Here is a 24705-nt window from a genome sequence, read left to right as displayed (position 1 = left end):
TTGGTTGACATAGTGCTTGGATGACATAGTGCTTGGTTGACATAGTGCTTGGTTGACATAGTGCTTGGTCTGTTCAGTAACACTACTGACATCATGGCTATTTCACTTTAATTGCATATTAATGACTTTGAGTGTTTTTTTAAATAACACAATAGGGACTGTTCCTTATTCCATTTGTGTAATAAAACGCTAGTATGCAATTCCATAACTCAGCGTTATTATAGATATTATTGTACATTTGATGCTCAAATGCAAACCTCACTTTTATTCATGATTGGAGTATGGGGTAACTGATCCTGATCTGTGGTTAAGGGCAACTTCTATCTTCTACGTACCTACTAGCGAAGGTAAAATCAATGTTTCCCTGCCCTTTATTGCCCCCAAGTGGAAGGGTGGAGGTACCTGCATCAGAAGTCAAGCATTAGCCATTGATTGACATGACTAATGAGTATGAGGTAACTCTGCATCTTAATAATCTCTCCTTCCTCCAGAAGTGTGCACTTGTTCACGTCCCTTCATGGATTTATAAGGAAATGACTGGTATATGGAAACTCACTCTAGCGTGCCTACTCCAATACATTGCTTTTAAATTTGTTGGGAGTAGTGATCAAGTGCACACTTCAGGTGGAAGGAGAGAATATTGGGATGAAACCTCACTCCCACTCTCTTTCAACTGTCTCTTACAGCTAGCTCATTTCTCTCTCTAAATCTCTCTCTCCCTTTGTCTCCCTCCCTCCCTCCACAGCCTGCTCTCACTCTCTATGGTAATGATTATAGTGACAATAAACATATATTTGTGTATTATCAGCCCAAAGTTCTTTCCAAATGAGCACTTAAAAGAACCAAAACAAGGGAAAGCTAGTGGCTGCAATAGAGTTGATCAGGAGCTAGTAGTCTATCACTAGACGCTGACCTTGAGGTACAACTCAGCTTAGGACTTCAGAGAGGGAGTAGAAAAGAAGCATAAAGAGAACTAGAAATAGAGAGAGTGACGGAGAGAGAGTAAGGAGCAAGCGAGGGGACTCAGAGATCCAAGCTGTTTTATTAATCTGCCAATTTTCTCAGATGACGCAAGGACTGGGATTTTGCCTATTCTTTCTCTCTCTACCACTCCATCCTTTCCTCCCTTCATTGTGTCTCTCCCGATGCCGTGCTCTGGTTGGATGGGAGACGACACACAGCAGGTAGGACTGACTTTACCTCCCTTCTCTTCGTTCCTTCTATCCCTTCACCTGACCTCCCTCTGATCTTTCTCATCTTCTGAGTGATGTCTGGACATTTCTTTCATGTTCGTCTCAAATCCTCCCCCAGCATGTGCATAGGATTTACCAGAAATGTTGTTGTACTACCATTGTCAGTGCTATTTTTCATTCACTGAATTGCTATGAATTTGGAGTCCATGTGCTCATGTCACTTTCGCTCTGTTTCTCTCAGTCAGAATGTGCTGCACATTGACTGTCTTTATATCCTGGTACTGCTACCAGATTGTCTGTGGTGATGTGTGTATATAGGTGTAGGTGTGTGTATATAGGTGTAGGTGTGCGTATATAGATGTAGGTGTGTGTATATAGGTGTAGGTGTGTGTGTACATCGTTCATCTTCATTCGATTTTATGGAATGTTCTGTATCATCATTTTTCTTTCACTGGAGTGTAGTCAGTGGTAATGGATATTAACAGTGCTATGGAACCTCAGAATTAGCTGACTATATGACTATTTACATTCCAATGAAGTGCTTTCCCAGCTGTTGCGTTTCAAGTAGTTGTGTTTAGAGTCAGAGTGAGAAGAAGAGAGAACCAAGACAGAGTTTGCGTTTGGAGATGAAAAAAAAGAGAACATTCAACGGATATTTTTGTCAAAAGGAGAGTATGGATAAACTGTCCTGGAGGATTGGGAAGAATAAAACAGCTTCTGCTGGAGGAATTGCATTCCAATGACAGATCGAAAGGAAAGAGGAAAGAGAGAGTATGAGGGAGGATTTATAAATAGCAGAGATTTAGAAGGGTGAAGAGAGCAGATGTGATAAACAGTCTGTGCTTAAGGAGTTCAAACAACAGATTAATACACTCAGATTACAGTCCGAGAGAGAGGAATGGAGGGGCTGCCACACACACACACACACACACACACAGAGATGCACACACACACACAGATGCACACACACTGATGAACAGTCAATGAAAAATACACAAACTCCCTATTGTTTCTCTCTGTCATGGTCTATTGACACCAGAGTTTGTCACTGAGGTTAAAGTGGAGTTTTTCTACTGATCGACAACCAAATCTGATTAACGTTGAGCCTGAGACAGAGGGTTAATACACTACATACAAACCCACTACATCCATTTTCTCTATATGGTCTGAATATGCCCTTAGCACGTGTGTGTGGGTGTATGTGCATATGCTGTATGAGTAAACTCCTTGAACCTAGAATTAAAATTTCTGAGGTGAGATTATGTGTGATGCCTGCCTGCATGCCTGTGTGCGCATGTTGGTGTGCTGCACACACTATACACACTATGTGTATTTTTTATTGCTTGGTATTACTGCACTGTTGGAGCTAGAAACACAAGCAAACTTTATTTGTCACATGCAACGAATACAACAAGTGTAGACCTTACTGTGAAATGCTTACTTAAAGCCCTTAACCAACAGTGCAGTTCAAGAAGAGTTTAAGAAAATATTTCCCAAATAAACGAAAGTAAAAAATAATAAAAAGTAACACAATAACATAACAATAACGAGGCTATATACAGGTGGTACCGGTACCGAGTCAGTTTGCGGGGGTACAGGTTAGTCGAGGTAATTTGTACATGTGGGTAGGATTAGAAGGGGGGTAGAAGCTGTTAAGGAGCCTTTTGGACCTAGACTTGGAGCTCCAGTAACGCTTGCCGTGAGGGAGCAGAGAAAACAGCCTATGACTAGGGTGACTGGAGTCTCTGACAATTTTATGGTCTTTCCGGTGACTCCGCCAATTATATAGGTCCTAGATTGCAGGAAGCTTGGTCCCAGCGATGTACTGAGCCGTACGCACTACCCTCTGTAGCGCCTTACAATCAGATGCCGAGCAGTTGCCATACCAGGCAGTGATGCAACCAGTCAGGATGCTCTCGATGGTGCAGCTGTAGAACTTTCTGAGGATTTGGGGACCCATGCTAAATCTTTTCATTCTCCTTAGGGGGAAAAGGTTTTGTCGTGCCCTTTTCACAGCTGTCTTGGTGTGATTGGACCATGATAGATCGTTGGTGATGTGGACACTAAGGAACTTGAAACTCTCGACCTGCTCCACTACAGCCCAGTTGATGTTAATGGGGGCCTGTTCGGCCTGCCTTTTCCTGTAGTCCACGATCAGCTCCTTTGTCTTGCTCACATTGATGGAGAGGTTGTTGTCCTGGCACCACGCTGCCAGTTCTCTGACCTCCTCCCTATAGACTGTCTCATCATTGTCTGTGATCAGGCCTACCACTGTTGTGTCGTCAGCAAACTTAATGATGGCGTTGGAGTCATGTTTGGCCACGCAGACGTGGGTGAACAGGGAGTACAGGAGGGGACTAAGTACACACCCCTGAGGGGCCCCAGTGTTGAGGATCAGCGTGGCAGACGTGTTGTTGCCTACCCTTACCGCCTGGGAGCGGCCCGTCAAGAAGTCCAGGATCCAGTTGCAGAGGGAGGTGTTTAGTCCCAGGGTCCTTAGCTTAGTGATGAGCTTCATGGGCTCTATGGTGTTGAACGCTGAGTTGTAGTTAATGAGCAGCATTCTCACATAGGTGTTCCTTTTGTCCAAGTGGGAAAGGGCAGTGTGGAGTGCGATTGAGATTGAGATTGTGTCATCTTTGTATCTGTTGGGGCGGTATGTGAATTGGAGTGGGTCTAGGGTATCTGGGAGGATGCTGTTGATGTGAGCCATGACCAGCCTTTCAAAGCACTTCATGGCTACTGACGTGAGTGCTACGGGCGGTAATCATTTAGACAGGTTACCTTCGCTTCCTTGGGCACAGGATCTATGGTGGTCTGCTTGAAACATGTAGGTATTACAGACTCAGTCAGGGAGAGGTTGAAAATGTCAGTGAAGACACTTGCCAGTTGGTCCGCGCATGCTTTGAGTACACGTCCTGGTAATCCGTCTGGCCCCACGGCTTTGGGAATGTTGACCTGTTAAAGGTCTTGCTCACATCGGCTACCGAGAGCGTTATCACACAGTCGAGCATAAAAGGCATTTAGCTCGTCTGGTAGGCTCACGTCGCTGGGCAACTCACGTTGTCACGTCCTGACCATAGTAAGTTGTTATTTTCTATAGTAGAGTGGTCAGGGCGTGACAGGGGGTGTTTTGGGTGGTTGTGCTATGTTTTCTATTTCTATGTTTAAGTTCTAGTTTTTCTATTTCTATGTTGGTATTGTTTGGGTTGATCTCTAATTGGAGGCAGCTGATCCTCGTTGCCTCTGATTAGAGATCATATTTAAGTAGGTGTCACGGTTGTCGTAGGGTAAAGACCAAGACGCAGCGGGAAAATATATACTCATCTTCTTTTTATTTGGTGAAGAAGGGAAACACAATAAACGTATACAAAACACAAACGAACTGGACAGTCTTGTCAGGCACACAGCTAATCAAGCACAATCTCCCACAAACTAACAGGTGAAAACAAGGCGACCTAAGTATGACTCTCAATCAGCAACAACGATGTACAGCTGTTCCTGATTGAGAGCCACACCAGGCCAACACAGAAATACAACACTAGACCAGCCCCCTAGAAATACAATACAAGAACATACCCAACAACCCGGAACACCTAAATCAAACACCCCATCTTACATAAATACATATCTAATAAACCCCGAACCACTTAAATCAAATACCCTTTCTACATAGATACACCACTAAACCCAGAAACACTCTACACAAAATAACCCTCTATATAAACACATAACCAAAAACATGTACAACAAATACCCTCTGCCACGTCCTGACCAAACTACAATAACAAATAGGCCCTTTACTGGTCAGGACGTGACAGTAGGGGTTTTTCTCTTCTGGTTTTGTGGGTGATTATCTTTTGTGTAGTGTGTTTTCCTCTCTGCGTCACGGTTTGTTGTTTTTGTGTATTCAAGTATTTTTGGTGTGTTGCATTTAGTTTCACAATAAAGAAAGTATGTGGAACTACGAACACGCTGCTTTTTAGTCCGATCCTTCAAACAGCCGTGACACACGTCTGGGTTTCCCTTTCTAGTTCGTAATAGTTTTCAAGCCCTGCCACATCCGACCAGCACCAGAGCCAGTGTAGTAGGATTCAATCTTAATCCTGTATTGATCCTTGCGATAACATCTGCAAATCTGTGTACGCGACCAATAAACTTTGGTTTTATGTTTCTATATGGACTTGTTAACCTATACATATCAGTGCAGTGTTGTAGTAGTATCCAGTCGAAAGTTTCATGACCCCCTCCCTTGTTCTCTCTGGAAGAAGGGACGGGGATATGGGATTATATCTCTTTCCCTGCAAAAATCACACCAAACAGTCAACAAATGGAAATAATCCCCCCCCCCCCCCACACACACACCAAACACACACACACACAACATGCTCACGTGATAAAGACAAATGGTTACACAATCTCATACACAGAGCTCAATGTAAATGCATATAAACTCCCATGTCCTGTTAGTTAATAGGGCTGTAGACACGGGGTGGGGCTATAGCGGTGGGCTAGCCATCGCACAGCTGTTTAGTCTCCTAAACCCACATCACTGATTGGTCAGGGGCAGGGAGGGTCACTGATTGGATGAGAGCATGCGTGGGTCTCTCCATGGTGGAGTTCAATTAATACCCCAGTCATTGGTTAATACTTTTGGGGCGGCAGGTGGCCTAGTGGTTTGAGCGTTGGGCCAGTAACCGAAAGGTTGCTGGATTGAATCCCTGAGCTAACAAGGTAAAAATCTGTCATTCTGCCCCTGAACAAGGCAGTTAACCCACTGTTCCCCGGTAGGCTGTCATTGTAAATAAGAATTTATTCTTAACTGACTTGCCAAGTTAAATAAAGTTTTTGAAAAAACTGTCATTAAAGACCATCATTCACCACTGACACAGTGCCTTTGGAAAGTATTCACACCCCTTGACTTTGTCCACGTTTTGTTGTGTTACAGACTGAATTTAAAATTGATTAAACTGAGATTTTGTGTCCCTGGCCTACACACAATGTCAAAGTAGAATTATGTTTTAATTATTATTTTTATTAAAAATGAAAAGCTGAAATGTCTTGAGTCAATAAGTATTCCACCCCTTTGTTATGGCAAGCCTAAATAAATTCAGCAGTACAAATTAGCTTAACCAGTAACATAATAAGTTCACTCTGTGTGCAATAATAGTGTTTAACATGATTTTGAATGACTACCTCATCTCTGTACCCCATACATACTGTTATCTGTACAGTCCCTCAGTCAAGCAGTGAACTTCAAACTCAGATTCAACCACAAAGACCAGGGTTTTCCAATGCCTCGCAAAGAAGGGCACCTATTGCTAGATGGGTAAAAATAAAAAACAGACATTGAATATCCCTTTGAGCATGGTGAAGTCATTAATTAGTATCAATACACACAGTCACTAGAAAGATACAGGTGTCCTTCCTAACTCAGCTGCTGGAGAGGAAGGAAACCGCTCAGGGATTTCACTTTGAGGCCAATAATGACTTTAAAACAATTACAGATATTTGGAAACTGCATCATGTTATGGGTATGCTTGTGATCGACAAGGACTAGGGAGTTTTGTATGATAAAAATAAATGGAATGGAGCCGGTGCTAGTGCACAGGCAAAATCCTACAGGAAAACCTGGTTCAGTCTGCTTTCCTTCAGACACTGGGAGATGAATTCACCTTTCAACAGGACAATGATCTAAAACACAAGGACAAATCTACACTGGAGTTGCTTACCAAGAAGACAGTGAATGTTTCTGAGTGGCCGAGTTACAGTTTTGACTTAAATCTACTTGAAAATCTATGGCAAGACCTGAAAATGGTTGTCTAGCAATGATCAATAACCAATTTGACAGAGCTTAAAGAATTTTGAAATAATAATGGGCAAATGTGGCACAATCTAGAGACTTACCCAAAAAGACTCACAGCTTTAATCGCTGCCAAGGTTGCATCTAGAAAGTACTGACCCAGGTGTGTGAATACTTATGTAAATTAGATATTTCTATATTTAATTTTCAATATTTCTGCTAAAATTTCAGAACATTGTTTTCACTTTGTCACTATGGGGTATTGTGTGATGATTTCTGAAGACACTGTAGATACTGACCGTCATAGTGACAGTGACAGTGATAGATTCTGATCATCATAGTGACAGTGATAGATACTGATCGTCATAGTGACAGTGATAGATACTGATCGTCATAGTGACAGTGATAGATACTGATCGTCATAGTGACAGTGATAGATACTGATCGTCATAGTGACAGTCACAGTGATAGATACTGATCATCATAGTGACAGTGACAGTGATAGATGCTGATCATCATAGTGACAGTGATAGATTCTGATCGTCATAATGACAGTGATAGACACTGATCGTCATAGTGAAAGTGATAGTCATATTGATAGTGATCGTGATACTGATAGTGATTCTGAGAGAGATCATAACATAGGTAGTTCGTTTTCAGATCCAATGTTAATATGTGCATTGATAGCTCAGCGATATTGGATTACATACTATGGTGATGTAAGTCTCTCCTCCTAATCAAAGAGAGCGAGATTAGCCCTCCTGACTTGACTGGCATGACCATTCAGGGGATGTGAGTATCTCTGGAATCTGGATGCATGGAACTAGTTTCACTCTGGCCTTCTTGCTGATCCAGGAGAGCTCAACATGGCACGACACGTAAAGAAAAACACCACTGCCAGTAACAGCCCTGCCAGTAAGGATTACAGCTTTCTCCTCCCGTTGAGACTTGCTATCCTTGAAGTATCCTCCTTCATCCCTGGTGCTTTATGCTCATTTCTAACACATGTTTCTGTTCTGAGTGCTTCCCTAAAGCCTTTTCCTGAGGAATACTGTAGCTTTCTTCTCAGAGAGATCATGGCCTTTGAACCTACCTGCCAAGGTTGTAATATCTCTGTCATGTTTGACCAAATCCTGGATTTACCGTAAGGGCTCTGACTTAACAGTGTAAACCCATTGACTGTCTGCTTTAATGTATATAGTATCTTGTAAAAGACTGACAATCATATAGCTAGCAAGCCTGCATTCAAGATACTGTTCTGGGTGCTGAGATTATGATGAACATTACATTATTAAGCACATTACTCATCTGTGATATGATGTGATATGATGTAACAAAAACTAATATGACAAGTCCCTATGGCTAGCTCTGGTCCAGGGCTACATGTGGACTATCTTCTCTGTCGGTCTATTGGAGGCTAGCTCTGGTCCAGGGTTACATGTGGACTATCTTCTGTGTCGGTATGTTGGAGACTAGCTCTGGTCCAGGGCTACATGTGGACTGTCTTCCCTTTCAGTCTGTTGGAGGCTAGCTCTGGTCCAGGGCTACATGTGGACTATCTTCTCTGTCGGTCTATTGGAGGCTAGCTCTGGTCCAGGGTTACATGTGGACTATCTTCTGTGTCGGTATGTTGGAGACTAGCTCTGGTCCAGGGCTACATGTGGACTGTCTTCCCTTTCAGTCTGTTGGAGGCTAGCTCTGGTCCAGAGCTACATGTGGACTGTCTTCCCTTTCATTCTGTTGGAGGCTAGCTCTGGTCCAGGGCTACATGTGGACTGTCTTCCCTTTCATTCTGTTGGAGGCTAGCTCTGGTCCAGGGCTACATGTGGACTGTCTTCCCTTTCAGTCTGTTGGAGGCGAGCTCTGGTCCAAAGCTACATGTGGACTTTCTTCCCTGTTGGTCTATTGGAACCAGAGTTACATGTGGACTATCTTCTGTGTTGGTCTGTTGGAGCCTTGGAGGCTAGCTCCCAATCCCACTGTTCAGGCCATTCCTACATTTCCTAGAGACGGAAAATAATCCCTTAGTCTAGGGAAGAAAATGGATTTGCAACACGGCTACAGCAGGCTACAGTTCGTTGAGCATGTCACTGCAATTTATGCACTGTTCAATCTTCAGGATATATCCTCATTACATGATGCAGGATGCATCCTGACGTTTGGTAGGACAGTGGGTCGGGCATAGAGATCTTATTAAAATACTACTGTATATGTCATTCTATGAGGTCGGGTCCTCTGTCTGACCTCCTCCGAGGTCTTAATACCCATCCTAAGAGCTGTAGACCTGGGCTGTCTTTGGCACTGCCATCCTACTGAACAAAGTATTGGCAATGAGATCTGTGTCCCAAATAGCACCCTTTCCCTTTATAGTGCACTACTTTTGGCCAGAGCCCTATGGGCCTGGGTCAATTGTACACAATATAGAGAAAAGATTGCTATTTGGGATGCCCATAAACACTCTGTGTGTTCATTGGTCTACTCTGTGTTTTCTGATAGTACAGTGATTCTACAGTTCATCAGATCATGGTGGGGTTTCTGACTCACACTCCAACAACAGGACTGCTGGGTAATTGGAGTACAGTACATTGTCTCCTGGATGTTTGTAAACATTGTTCTTTATGTTAAGAATGAAATGAATTTTGCAAAGAGGATTGGTACAGTAACAGAAACAGGGAGCCCCCTTCGCACCTCCCCTTCCCCCCACCAAACAGTTCAAAAGGGATTATATCGGTCTGCTATCGAAACTTGGCAAGAGATTCCCCTCCCCCCAATTTTTTGTTGTTGCATTTGCTGGAAATCCCTCTTTATGCCTGGGCAGCAACTGTTGTTGGACTTTAAACGACAGATGAAGACAAGCTGATGAACAGAGCAGGGAAAGAGAGCACGATGGAGAGAAGCGAGGTCAAAGGGTGAGGTCCATAGAGAGTGGAGGAGGTAAAGAAGGAAGGAGAGAGGGAATAGAAGGAGGTTAGACTAGACTGGTCTACGTGCATTTTGGTGAGTGTTTTCTCTATTCTTCCTTATGTAGAAATGCCATCTGCATGGCTGATGAATTATAATCATATGCAATTGTCCAGCGGCGGCGGTCTGTTTGTAAACGTGCCACTCAGGTTCCTGACGCTGACTTCACACACCGCCATGTTGCTCTCCAGATGTGTTTATCTCTGGTGGGAGGGGGATTCATCATCCCTCTCTACACTCTGTTGGAGCTGGTGCTGCTGGTCACTGCATTGGAATACTGGAACAGACAGACTAGGCAGACTGAGTAGTTATTAGTTGAATATTATTATAATATATCAAACCTGATCAGATTTACGTTGCTTACATAATATTGGTGTTTTTATGTAAAGGTCTTGTTTGGATTGCACGTCCACCTATTGTTTTGACTATGTTTGAACCTGTCTAGTCTGATATCTGATGTTAGGCTGGATGTTCCTTCTCTGGCAGAAGTGGGGGTTTGGTTTAGGTTGTGATGTGGGGGTGACTTCAGTGATTCTCTGCTTGACTTGAATAGAATTGTGCACCATCACTCACATTGACAGATTATCGTTGATCATTCCCATGACATGACTCTCAGATGATTGTCAGAGTGCTTTGTTACTCCGCCTCTCTCCCAATTGTTTTCCATCCATCTTTCTCCACCGCCATATCCTGTATTATTCAGGTTGTGGGTACATTCCTTCTCAATGTAATGACATTTATCAGACCTTAACCTGACTGATCTGTCAGATCTACGTTACTCATCTTAGTCAACATCACCCAACGGTTTCAGTCTTTCCTTGGTATGGTGATGGTGTTAAACTGGTCTGAAAACAACTCCTCGCCTCTTCCCCCTCTGTCTTTGCAGATCTCAAGGATCCAGATGTAAGACAACAATATGGTGTACGTTTCCCCAAGCCAATAGAAAGGCTAAGGGGAGCCACTGTAATGCTTACACCAGAGGAAGAGGCATGGGGCTGTTTTCTGACCAGGCAGATGTGTGCTCTCACAGTACACCTCCCTCTCTCACTATCTCCCTCTCTACCACAGACAGGATGACGAATCAGCAGCCAGTCCACCAGTCTAACAAGGCCCATTATGATGAGGCACTGCCACCCATTGTTGGCGCTGGAGTGTTGGACTTGTTGGAACCCAAACTTCCCAATAGTTTCTTGGGAACCTACTGTGGCTTCCTCATCCGAAACTCTCTGCTCGTCCTCACTATACTGGGTAGGTGCCTACCTCGCTTCATGGTGGTCAACTGTCAGGAAATCAATTATTTCATTGCCTTCAGTGGTTATAAAGTGTTACGCTGCATTTCAGCTCTCTGTATTCCCTGCGCTAGTGCACTATTTTTTATAAATAAACATTTTATTACATTTTACACACATGGCACTTCTCTCTAAGTTTTCTTCACCGTAGTTACATATCAAGAATATAGTTAGTACATACAGTGCATTCGGAAAGTATAAAGACCCCTTACATTTTTCCACATTTTGTTAAGTTAGAGCCTTATTCTAAAATTGATTACATTTTTTTTCTCATCAATCTACACATAAAACCCCATAATGACAAAGCAAAAACACGTTTTTAGACATTTTTGCAAATGTATAAAAACCAAAAAATAGAAATATCACATTTACATAAGTATTCAGATACTTTACTCAGTACTTTGTTGAGGCACCTTTGGCAGCGATTACAGCCTTGAGTCTTCTTGGGTATGTCGCTAAGCTTTGCAAACCTGTATTTGGGGAGTTTCTCCCATTCTTTTCTGCAGATCCTCTCAAGTTCTGTCAGGTTGGATGGTAGTGTCGCTGCACAGCTATTTTCAGGTCTCCCCAGAGATGTTCAGTCGGGTTCGAGTCCGGGCTCTGGCTGGGCCACTCATGGACATTCAGAAACGTGTCCCAAAACCACTAGTGTGTTGTCTTGGCTGTGTGCTTAGGGTTGTTGTCCTGTTGGAAGGTGAACCTTCGCCCCAGTCTGAGGTCCTGAGCACTCTGGAACAGGTTTTCATCAAGGATCTTTCTGTACTTTGCTCCGTTCATCTTTCCCTCATTCCTGGCTAGTCTCCCAGTCCCTGCTGCTGAAAAACATCCCCACAGCATTATGCTGCCACCACCATGCTTCACTGTAGGGATGGTGCCAGGTTTCCTCCAGACGTGGCATTCAGGCCAAAGGGTTCAATCTTGGTTTAATCAGACCAGATAATCTTGTTTCTCATGGTCTGAGAGTCCTTTAGGTGCCTTTTGGCAAACTCCAAGCAGTCTGTCATGTGCCTTTTACTGAGGAGTGGCTTCCGTCTGGCCACTCTACCATAAAGGCCTGATTGATGGAGTGCTGCAGAGATGGTTGTCCTTCTGGAAGTTTCTCCCATCTCCACGGAGGAACTCTGGAGCTCTGTCAGAGTGACCATCGGGTTCTTGGTCACCTCCCTGACCAAGGCCCTTCTCCCCCGATTGCTCAGTTTGGCCAGACGGACAGCTCTAGGAAGAGTCTTAGTGGTTCCAAACTTCTTCTATTTAAGAATGATGGAAGCCACTGTGGTCCTGGGGGACCTTCAATGCTGCAAAACATTTTTTGGAGGATTGTGCCTCGACACAATCCTGTCTCGGAGCTCTACGGAAAATTCCTTCAACCTCATGGCTTGGTTTTTGCTCTGACATGCACTGTCAACTGTGGGACCTTATATAGACAGGTGTGTGCCTTTCCAAATCACGTCCAATCAATTGAATTTACCACAGGTGAGCTCCAATCTAGTTGTAGAAACATCTCAAGGATGATCAATGGAAACAGGATGGACCTGAGCCCAATTTCGAGTTTCATAGCAAAGGGTCTGAATACTTGTAGTTACGTTTTCACTTTGTCATTATGAGGTATTGTGTGTAGATTGATGAGGATTTTTATTTTTAATCCATTTTAGAAAAAGGCTGTAACGCAAGAAAGTGTGAAAAGGTAAAGGGGTCTGAATACTTTCTGAATGCACTGTACACATCACTTCTTGTTGGCACTAGTGCACTTACTGTAAATCCCCCTGGAATGGAAATGAAATCCAATGAGTCAGACGCTGTGATTATAAACCCTCTCCAAGTGCTCTTCTGAAGCGTTTCACTGGAATCTCTTCTCTCTGTGCTCTCACGGAAGCTGTAAGGGTGACAGAGGCAACCAATGTGTGGCTGTTGTGCTTACTCCTCTCCTCTGTGAACTGTAACAGGTGTAATAGCGGGGTCGCTGTTTGGGATGCTGCTGCGGTATGTTTCTATTACAGACCCCAACACCCTGATGCTGGTGTCCTTTCCTGGAGACATCCTCATGAGGATGCTGAAGATGCTCATCTTGCCCCTCATCATCTCCAGCCTCATCACAGGTACACAGCTGTAACACACACACACACACACACACACACACACACACACACACACACACACACACACACACACACACACACACACACACACACACACATACACACACACACACAAACACACAGTCTTATACAGCTAACCTTGTGGGGACACACAATTCCATCCCATTGAAAATCCTATTTTCCCTAACCCTAACCCTAACCTGTACTCTTACCCTTACCCTAACCATAACCCTAACCTTAACCATAACCCTAACCTTAACCCTAACCCAAAAACCTTAACCTTACCCTAACTCCTAATTCTAACCCTAAAACTAACCCTAGCCCCAAACCCTTAATGTAATTCTAACCGTAGCACTAATTCTAACCTTAACCCTAAACCCCATAGAAATAGCATTTGACCTCATGCGAACTAACAGAATGTCCCCAGGTGGTCAACTTTGTGTTTGTTTACTATTCCTGTTGGGACTTCTGGTTCCCACAAGAGTAGTTAAACACATCCACACACACACACACACACACACACACACACACACACACACACACACACACACACACACACACACACACACACACACACACACACGCAGGTGGAATGTGCCCTGCTCATCAGCCTGTCTCTCTCCCTCCCAGGTCTGGCTGGTCTGGATGCTCGTTCCAGTGGGAGGATGGGGTCCAGGGCCATGGTCTACTACATGTCCACTACGGTCATAGCTGCCGTCCTGGGGGTCATCCTGGTCCTGGGGATCCACCCGGGAAACCCCAAACTCAGGAGCAGTCAGGAGCAGGACACGGCCCCCAAGAACCAGGAGGTCAGCAGTATGGACGCCTTCCTGGACCTCATCAGGAACCTGTTCCCTGAAAACCTGGTGCAGGCCTGCTTCCAACAGGTAGGACCCAGACCCAGAACTAGAACTGGACCCAGACGCAGAACTAAACCCTGACCCCATCAAACAATGGTTGTTCAGTTGTTATTGTGAGATTTGGACTTTAATGACCAGCATTGGGAATGCGTGGCTTATGGGGCAGTTGTGTCCAATTCACAATTGATTGTTACAGTACCTTCAGAAGGTATTACACATCTTTATTTTCCCACATTTTATTGTGTTAAAAAGTGGGATTAAAATTAATTTAATTGTCTTTTTTTGTCAACGATCTACACTAAATACTCTGTAATGTCAAACTGGAAGAAAAATTATAACATTTGTAAAATATTTGTGAAAAACAAAACAGTAATATATCTTGATTAGAAAAGTGCTCAACCCGATTACATGTTAGTCACCTTTGGCAGCGATTACAGGTCTGAGTCTTTCTGGGTAAGTCTGTAAGAGCTTTGGATTGTACAATATTTGCACATTATTCTTTTGAAAATTATTCAAGCTCTGTCAAAACTGTAACTAGGCCACTCAGGAACATTCAACGTCATCTTGGTAAGCAACTCCAGTGTATATTTGGCCTTGTGTTTTAGGTTATTGTCCTGCTGAAAGGTGAATTTGTCTCCCAGTGTCTGTTGGAAAGCAGACTGAACCAGGTTTTCCTCTAGGATTTTGCCTGTGCTTAGCTCTATTCCGTTTCTTTTTATCCTAAAAAAAACTCCCTTAGTCATTGCCGATCACAAGCATGCCCATAACATGATGCAGCCACCGCCATGCTTGAAAATATGAAGAGTGATACTCAGTGACGTGTTGTGTTGGATTTGCCCCAAACATAAAACTTTGTATTCAGGACATAAAGGTAATTTCTTTGCCACATTTTTTTGTAGTTTTACTTTAGTGCCTTACTGCAAAAATGATGCATATTTTGGAATATTTGTATTCTGTCAGGCTTTCTTCTTTTCACTCTGTTGATTAGGTTAGTATTGTGGTGTAACTACAATGTTGTTGATCCATCCTCAGTTTTCTCCTATCACAGCTCATAAACTCTGTAACTGTTTTAAATAGGTGCCCCTCTTTGCAAGGCATTGGAAAACCTGATCTTTGTGGTTGACTTATTAAGCAAACTTTGACTTTTTAACTTATTTAGGCTAGCCATAACAAAGGGGTTGAATACTTATTGACTCAACACATTTCAGCTTTTCATTTGTAATAATATGTAAAAATTCCTAAAACATAATTCCACTTTGACATTATGGGGTATTGTTTGTAGGCCAGTGACCAAAAATCTCTATCTAATCCATTTTAAGTTCAGGCTGTAACACAACGAAATGTGGAAGAAGTCAAGTGGAGCAAATACTTTGAAGGGACTGTATATGCACAAACTAGTTCATCAAATACTTTGACGGGACTGTATATGCACAAACTAGTTCATCAAATACTTTGACGGGACTGTATATGCACAAACTAGTTCATCAAATACTTTGAAGGGACTGTATATGCACAAACTAGTTCATCAAATACTTTGAAGGGACTGTATATGCACAAACTAGTTCATCAAATACTTTGAAGGGACTGTATATGCACAAACTAGTTCATCAAATACTTTGACGGGACTGTATATGCACAAACTAGTTCATCAAAAGGAATGGCTTACGTTATCATGGAAGTAGAGTTTTGCTTTAGAGTAGAGAAGACATTAGTACTATATAGGTAGAGAACATTGAACAGAACAACATGAATTGGGGTATTTACAGTACTATATAGGTAGAGAACATTGAACAGAACAACATGAATTGGGATATTTACAGTACTATATAGGTAGAGAACATTGAACAGAACAACATGAATTGGGGTATTTACAGTACTATATAGGTAGAGAACATTGAACAGAAATGCAGCTAGAACCTTAAAGTCCCAAGCGCTCCATATTATGATCCTTCCATTTCCCAGAAAAGGATGACTCTGCAGACCAACACATGTGTGTGGTGTTAGCTGTGCAGATCCTAATTCCCTCTCTTTATTCCAAGCTTTTGTTGTTGCATTGGACATTTGATGTCTCCCTCTGAACCTCTTTCCCCTTGTATTGACCAATAGCTGTTCTCGTGTTGACATTTTCACATGACATTTTAGGAATTTATCAGAGGCTGTTATCCAGCGCGACTTACAGTTCATGTATTTATCTTAAGATAGCTAGGTGAGACAACCACACATCGTAGTCGTAGTGAGAACAGTTGTCCTCTGGAGAAGTTATCAGCAAAGTCAGTGCTAGTAGGAAAAGTGCAGGTTTTTATTTTTTATTTTTAGGGGCGAGGACGGAGGGAATGAGACGAAGATGTCTTATTTAAGATACTCTTTGAAGAGGTAGGGTTTCAGACGTTTTTGGAAGATGAGCAGGGACTCTACTGTCCTAGCATCAAGGGGACATGATCCTGTACCTAGGTGGCTGACCACAGGACAGAACAGGAGAGGACAGGAGAGGACAGGAGAGGACAGGAGACTACAGGACAGGACAAGGCAGGACAAGACTGTGTGATTTATAAAGCAACACTGCCTGGCAGATATGATTGCTGTTAATCCAAGCAGTCGGATCATTTTTAAGCGATAATCCAGACCTCAATCATGTCGCAGCAGTCGCCTTCTTTTGTCCAAATCCTGTGTTTTTTCTCTCTCTCTCCTTATCGCTCACATTCTCTGCGTGTGTCTAAATGATTAGAAATACTCTGTGTTAGACTGGGTGAGGGTCAGACCTTCTGTTGGTGCTAATCTCTTTACAGCTCCGTTGGGTTGTCTTCATTTACTACAGTAAGGCATCTGCCTAGTGTGTGTGTGTGTGTGTGTGTGTGTGTGTGTATGCGTATGTGGATGTGTGTGTGCTTGTGTGCTGTTCAGCCCTGGGCTTATAAGGATCCTTTCTCTCGTTGTGTGCTGTCACTGCGTTTGCTTCGTCAAAGATTAATTGATATTGTAATTGCTTTTGCAGATCAGCCAAGAAATTGCATGACGATCCCCAGCCCCCTTTTCCATATTTCCTCTTCTCTCTCCCTCCCCCTCTCTTCTTCTCTGTCTGCTTAAACATCTCTCTCATCTTTCTGGTGGTTGCTCTCTCTCTCTCTCTCTCTCTCTATTCCCCACCCCCTCTCCACCCCACCTCTCTCTCTCTCTCTCTATTCCCCACCCCCCCTCTCCACCGCACCTCTCTCTCTCTCTCTATTCTCCACCCTCCTCTCCATCCCACCTCTCTCTCTCTCTCTCTATTCTCTACCCCACCTCTCTCTCTCTCTCTCTATTCTCCACCCCCCTCTCCACCCCACCTCTCTCTCTTTCTCTCTATTCTCCACCCCTCTCCACCCCACATCTCTCTCTCTCTCTCTATTCTCCACCCCCCTCTCCACCCCACCTCTCACTCTCTCTCTTCAGGTTCAAACAGTAGCAAAGAAAGTGTCAGTGATGCCCCCGAACCAGACAGAACCGGTCATAGTCAGCAAGAAGAAACTGGAGTTCAAATGGGGCATGAATGTTCTGGGTGAGAGAATGCTATGGTTCTTTCCTCTCTATTCACTGAGCGGGCAACAATATCCTGTTCGGTTCAACTCTCTTTCTGTTGATTGGACGGAATACTATTATGTCTATTTCCTTTTGTTTCATTGGTTTAGTTATATTCATCATATATTCATCATTCATGTTGAGAGAGCACATTGGTTCTTTATGAACAGATGATTTAATGTTGTAATGATGTTTTCTGAAGGTTTAATTGGGTTCTTCATCACATTTGGAATGTGCATGGGGAAGATGGGAGAGAAGGGGAAGCTCATGTCAGAGTTCTTCAACATCCTCAACGAGATCATCATGAAGATGGTGGGCATGATCATGTGGTACGTGTCTCTCTGTGTCTTCCTGTCTGTGTCTTCCTGTCTGTGTCCCTGTCTGTGTCCCTGCCTGTGTCTTCCTGTCTGTGTCCCTGTCTGTGTTTTCCTGTCTGTGTCTTCCTGTCTGTGTCCCATTCTGTGTCCCTGTCTGTGTCTTCCTGTCTGTGTCCCTGTCTGTGTCCTTGTCTGTGTTTCTCTCTGTGTCTTCCTGTCTGTGTCCCTGTCTGTGTCTTCCTCCCTGTGTCACTGTATGTGTCTTCCTGTCTGTGTCCCTGTCTGTGTCCCTATCTGTGTCCCTGTCTGTGTCCCTATCTGTGTCCCTGTCTGTGTCCTCCTGTCTGTGTTTTCCTGTCTGTGTCACTGTCTGTGTCTTTCTGTCTGTGTCCCTGTCTGTGTCTCCCTGTCTGTTTCTTCCTGTCTGTGTCCCTGTCTGTGTCTACCTGTCTGTGTCCCTGTCTGTGTCCCTGTCTCTGTCTTCCTGTCTGTGTCTTCCTGTCTGTGTCTTAATGTCTGTGTCGCCCTGTCTGTGTCCCTGTCTGTGTCTTCCTGTCTGTGTCCCAGGCTATGTCCTCTTGTCTGTGTCCCTGTCTGTGTCCCTGTCTGTGTCTTCCTGTCTGTGTCCCAGGCTATGTCCTCTTGTCTGTGTCCCTGTCTGTGTCCCTGTCTGTGTCTTCCTGTCTGTGTCCCAGGCTATGTCCTCTTGTCTGTGTCCCTGTCTGTGTCCCTGTCTGTGTCTCTGTATGGGTCTGTTTTCCTCCAGTGGAACAATGGCTGCAGTGCTGAAAAACATTCTAAAGACAGTAATGAATTCACTGACAGTGATGAATAAGGGGAGGACTTCGTACATGAGAAAAATGGTGGGAACCGGGACCAGGGGCAGAGAGAGGATTGGAAAAGGGAGAAATATAGGGAGAAGAATTCCCTAAGACATGACAGTGTGTGGAATGCTGAGGACTAGCAGGAGTGGGAGCAGAGCAGAAGCCTTTCTGGTTCCCAGGGGGGAGAGGGTGAAACAGGTCCAGAACGTAATGGATCCACAGACAGGAAAGGAGCCACTAGCTGCTCAGCAGGCCAGCACAAATCAGAGCGCAGACAGACTGATGCAGGGTGGGACAGAGGGATGTGGTGAGATCCATGTCCTTGGAGAGCGATGAAAGCCTTGATGCTTTGCAGAACAGTAGCAGACAGTCCAGTAGCACTGAAAGAGCGAGGGAAAAGAGAGAGAAGGGGGAGAGACAGAGAGACTTCACACGACACTGGCCAATACCACTGAGAGAGAGAAAAACACACATCCTCTCTCTCTCTCTCTCTCTCTCTCTCTCTCTTTCTCCCTCTCTTTCTCTCTCTCTCTCCCTCTCCACCAAAAGAAGCACATACTCAGGGGACATCTTGATGTGCAGCACATTTTCCAAGGGAACTGTGTTCTCCATACCACAAACCCAACGTAAATCACCCATTTTACACACTAAACACATGACTCACTACTAGGCCTACAGAGCTGGCCAAACAAACCGGCATGTATATACAAATAACATGTCATACACAGTACACTAAACACACTGGTCACACATAGTATACTACTTACTCTACCAAACAACTCTGGCTAAATTACATCTTCCTCACAGATCAACACACAGTACCCTTACACCTCAGATGCTAAGCTTGTGTTGCTATGACCTATGACCTATGACCTGCCCAGCAGTGGTTCCTTATCACCTAGTCCCACTGCCTCTCAATAGTCTAAAGTGGCTTCCTCTCCCCATATATTTTCCTGCACCTGGAAAATTCTGGAAGAAGCCTCCTCATTAGCAATGTTGTGTCTCCAGGTACTCTCCAGTTGGAATCGCCTCTCTGATCTCAGGGAAGATAGCAGCCATCGGGGACCTGGAGGTGGTGGCTAGACAGCTGGGCATGTACATGGTGACAGTCATAGTGGGCCTAATGATCCACGGGGGCATTATCCTGCCACTCATCTTCTTCTCCATCACAAGGAAGAGCCCCTTCACCTTCTACTCCGGGATCTTCCAGGCCTGGATCACTGCCCTGGGCACCGCCAGCAGGTAGGGGAGGAACCCTCTAGGGGGGATTGGGTGTGTGTATGGGGGGGGGGTGTATATACTATGTTTAGATCATTTGCGCTGGCGTGTATTTTCCTTAATAGCACTGCATGGTACTGTATAGCATCAGGTACTGTAGTAAATGTGATGGAGGGGTGTTATGTCACTGTGTATTGGTTGCTGGGCTATTTAGGTTAACCCAGAATAAGAGGGCTGACAAACCAGAGCTACAGAGCCAACTGTGCATGAATCTGGGTGATCACAGACAGACAGACAGACAGACAGACAGACAGACAGACAGACAGACAGACAGACAGACAGACAGACAGACAGACAGACAGACAGACAGACAGACAGACAGACAGACAGACAGACAGACAGACAGACAGACAGACAGACAGACAGACAGACAGACAGACAGACAGACAGACCCTGTGTTGTAAATGTCTGGGGCTCTGGATAAGGTTGTATGGGCCAAACTGGCCATGTTTCCGCTGCTTCAGAATCTGTCGTGCTGCTCAAACCAACTGTCATTTTGACGCATTAGGGAGGCTTTACAGAATAACAGTAATCCTATCAACTTTCTGTAATTATATTATGACCTGGGCTTAGCTTAGGCTCAAATCAAATTCCTGCAATTCACATGTTGGATTGTAAAATACACTTGCTGTTATGATAATGCTGTTAGATTTCACCCCTTCTCTCCCCCTCTCTGTCCCCCTCCCCTCTTTTTTAACTCTCACTTTGTACTCTCACCCTCCCTCACGCTCCCTCACAATTTCTGTCATTATTTTCTTTCTCAATACTTCTCTCTCTCTATAACATCTTTATACCCTCTCTCCCCATTTTCATTTTCTTCCCTTTATCTCTCTCTACCTGTCTATATCCCTTTATCTCTCTCTACCTGTCTATATCCCTTTATCTCTCTCTACCTGTCTATATCCCTTTATCTCTCTCTACCTGTCTATATCCCTTTCTTACCCACTCTCTCCTTCTCTCAGTGCGGGAACGTTACCTGTCACATTTCGCTGTCTGGAGGAGAATCTGAAGATCGATAAGCGCGTGACGCGTTTCGTGCTGCCCATCGGAGCCACCATCAACATGGACGGGACAGCCCTGTACGAGGCGGTGGCAGCCATCTTCATCGCTCAGATGAACGACATCAACCTGGACGCAGGACAGATCGTTACCGTCAGGTAGGCCTCTTCTTTACCACTAACAACCCTGGCTCAGGGGGTTTCTCAGGATACTTTTGTGTTGAGGTGTGTTACCTGGGTGTAATATATTATGCTTTTAGGTATAGTACTAAAGTGTAGTGATGGTTTTAAGGTTGTCATGCTCTGTATGTGTGTAAGAGAAAGCTGTGTCACTTCCTCCATGGGTTTTTGTACCTTGAAATAGTCATCTAACTGTAGGTTTACTGTATGTATCAGTTGTGGTTGCTGATGACTTTTATGAGTCACATGCTAATGCATTCTGTGGTGACAATGTCTTGGAATGAGAAACGTGTGTGTAACGTCAATTCCCTCTTCTCCTTCCTCTCCCTCACTCCTTCCCCTCCTCTCCTCTCAGTATGACAGCCACCCTGGCCAGCGTGGGAGCGGCCAGTATTCCCAGTGCAGGCCTGGTCACCATGCTGTTGATCCTTACAGCTGTGGGCCTGCCCACCCAGGACATCAGCCTGCTCATCGCTGTCGACTGGCTGCTGTGAGTCACATACACACAATCACTGTGATGTTACACTTCAGATACTCTGGTCTTTGTTTTTAACAACATGATGACATTAGACTACAATGATTCAATGTTGCTGATTATCTCTATGAATGAAAAGTAGGGTACGTCAAGCTCTGTCAAAATGCAACGCATATTGTCAACTGTAAAGGGTAGAGTGGTACTTAGCTGTAGATGGCATTGCTATTGTTGGCATCTACTCGTCCATGAGAGCTCCTGTCTTGTAGTGTACCTGTAACACAGTGATCAGTCATGGCTGACTCCAGCATTGTCTGTCTGTTGGGTCAGTGACAGAATGCGTACCTCAATCAACGTGGTGGGCGACTCGTTTGGTGCTGGGATTGTGGACCACCTGTCCAGGGCAGAGCTAGCTGAGATTGACGCGGAGCTCCTCTCCCCTGAGGATGAGGAGTTCATCCCCCCGCCCCCTGTCCTCACCGAGATAGACCTGGTGGACCCCAAGAGACCCCCCGAGTTACCCCCACGCTCCCCCCGCCCGCCCAAACTCAACCACCATGGCCACTCCAACCTGTCACAGATCTACTCCATCACCAACTCTCCCCGCTCCGTCCGCTCTCCGTCCCCCCGTTCTGTCCGCTCTCCCTCCCCGCGCTCCAACTGTTCCCACTCCCACTCCCCACGGCCCTCTGCCTTCCGTACCCACTCCCCACGCATCCTCCGCAGAACAGAGCCTGGCTACTGCGCCCTGCCAAGCCACGACAACCAGGTAGGCTGGCTTCCCATTGACTTACTGCAGGGTTACAGCTACCACTAGTCCTAGGGCTCAATCCTAACTTCTTGTTTATCATGTATTGATATCAATGGAATATTTGTGTGAGCGTTTGAGTTGGATGGTCCTTTGATGGCCTGTTTCTGACTCTATTTCTCTTTGTCTTCCCAGATCCCCACACTCCCTCGCTCCCACAGAGAGAGAGACAGAGGGGATAGAGACAGAAGGGAAAGAGACAGGGAAAGAGACAGGGAAAGAGACAGGGAAAGAGACAGAGAGAGAGATAAAGGAAGAGAGAGGGAGAGACTGCGGGGGCGAGACAGCGACCGATATCAGAGCGAGACAGAGGAAGAGGAGGAGAGGGATAGGGTGCTGGATGAGGGGAGTGAAGGAGAAGAGAGTGACGACACTGCTTACGACCGCAGGAACACCATCCTGCCCTGCGACCTGCCCTGATTGGGACGCCTCTATGAAAACACTTCTGTTTTACCACAGTTTTACTACACTTCCCCCAATTTACTGCACGCTACCACCTAGTACCACTGTGGTGTTTTAGATAGAGGTCTGGGTTGGTGGATGCAGTGCTCTACAAATGGTTACTATTTAGCAGTTGTCTGATTTGAGTGTTCTTGTGTGATTTGAGTCCTGTTTGACATGATCAGGGATCAATAAGCTTGCTTTGAGCGATGACGATATGTATGTTGCTATGGCAACACCCTTTAATAATCTTTTAAAGTATGCCCTAACTTTTGCGCTCCAGTGTGCTGCAGAAGGGAGCTTTAACTTAGTGTTGTGTCCTCTGTCAACCCAGCTCTATTCTCTGATAATCACTGTGTTGTTCTAATCATTTCAGCCAGCCAGTTCCTCAACCTTATCCTCCACCCTCTAGCGTGGCTGAGAGAGATGCTGTACTGAGATCTTTGTGTTCAGTGTCAGTTAACGCACATTCAGAAATGTTCTCTTCTCAACTTCCAAAAGGTCACGTGTAGAACGTCATCCATCTCCAGCTGTACTGTATAGAACGATTCAACAAATAAATACTAATTCTACTTATGTGTAAGTTAAAATGTGAGATAAACTTGCGTGAAGCAACTATATGTAATTAAAGGTAACAAACACACTGTAGTCAAACTATTTTTATACTATTCTACCTCCTCTCTCCCTCTTCTCTTCCTCTCCTTGTCCTCTACAAACTCAACACTTCACTTGACTTTACCTCAACTTGTACCTCAACTTGTCCTGAAATGACAATCATAATACGGTTATTGTTGTTAATATTGTTATTTCTCAGTATTAATGTACGGTTAGTCATTTTTTGTCATTGTCTGGTGTCTGAAATGATGGTTGTTAATATTTTTATAAAACATTTCCAGCACAACAGTCTTCAGTCTGTTGCACAGCAGTCTGTTTTCAGTTTGGTTAATGTATTAATTTACTTGTTGTTTCATTACTCTTGTACTTTAATTATTTATTGGTTAATTAAGAGATATTCTCATTGGTTCAGTCATATTGATTTGTTTTCCTCTGTCCCTCTGAAATGCCTTTCGTTGAAGGTCATTACTGCCTACCCAAATCCTTCAGTCTTAACGCAGGTTTGCAGATCCAGGTTGTGTGTATATTGTATGTAATAAAATCTTAGAGATTTATTTAAATTACAATGACAAAGATTTGGTTATTTCTGTACCTTGTGTAAAAACTGTGTACAGATTAGTACTACAAAAAGGGGACACACGTCAACATTTTGTGACTAAAGACAGTGATGAAATCCAGTGGACAAGGATATTACTGGACTTTCAAGTTGCAACTGACACACCAAACCTCGAACACTCTCTCACACACACGCACGCACGCACACACACACACACACACACACACACACACACACACACACACACACACACACACACACACACACACACACACACACACACGTGCACACACACACACACACACACACACACACACACACACACACACACACACACACACACACACACACACACACACACACACACACAGCATCACATTTACACATTGATGAGACAAAGACACACAGAGATATCAACACACTTAATCCTCTCAAAGAAGAGTTGGGGAGGGAGGGAGG

The 24705-nt window shown here is 44.4% G+C and overlaps 1 protein-coding gene across 1 annotated transcript; it reads left to right on the top strand.

Moving 5' to 3' along the window:
- Positions 1-1139: 1139 nt before the first annotated feature.
- LOC115203033 (excitatory amino acid transporter 2-like) lies at positions 1140-24256 on the top strand. The gene is made up of 11 exons (XM_029767317.1): positions 1140-1184; positions 11026-11205; positions 13190-13342; positions 13973-14229; positions 17632-17737; positions 17960-18086; positions 19907-20140; positions 21139-21333; positions 21710-21844; positions 22157-22595; positions 22770-24256. Exons 2-11 carry the CDS (start codon positions 11031-11033, stop codon positions 23052-23054), a joined length of 2106 nt encoding a protein of 701 aa, XP_029623177.1. The 5' UTR covers positions 1140-1184; positions 11026-11030; the 3' UTR covers positions 23055-24256.
- Positions 24257-24705: the final 449 nt, after the last annotated feature.

This window comes from Salmo trutta, chromosome 1 (assembly GCF_901001165.1).
Source record: "Salmo trutta chromosome 1, fSalTru1.1, whole genome shotgun sequence".
Lineage (NCBI taxonomy): Eukaryota > Metazoa > Chordata > Actinopteri > Salmoniformes > Salmonidae > Salmo > Salmo trutta.
This window is presented reverse-complemented; position numbering and strand designations above follow the sequence as displayed.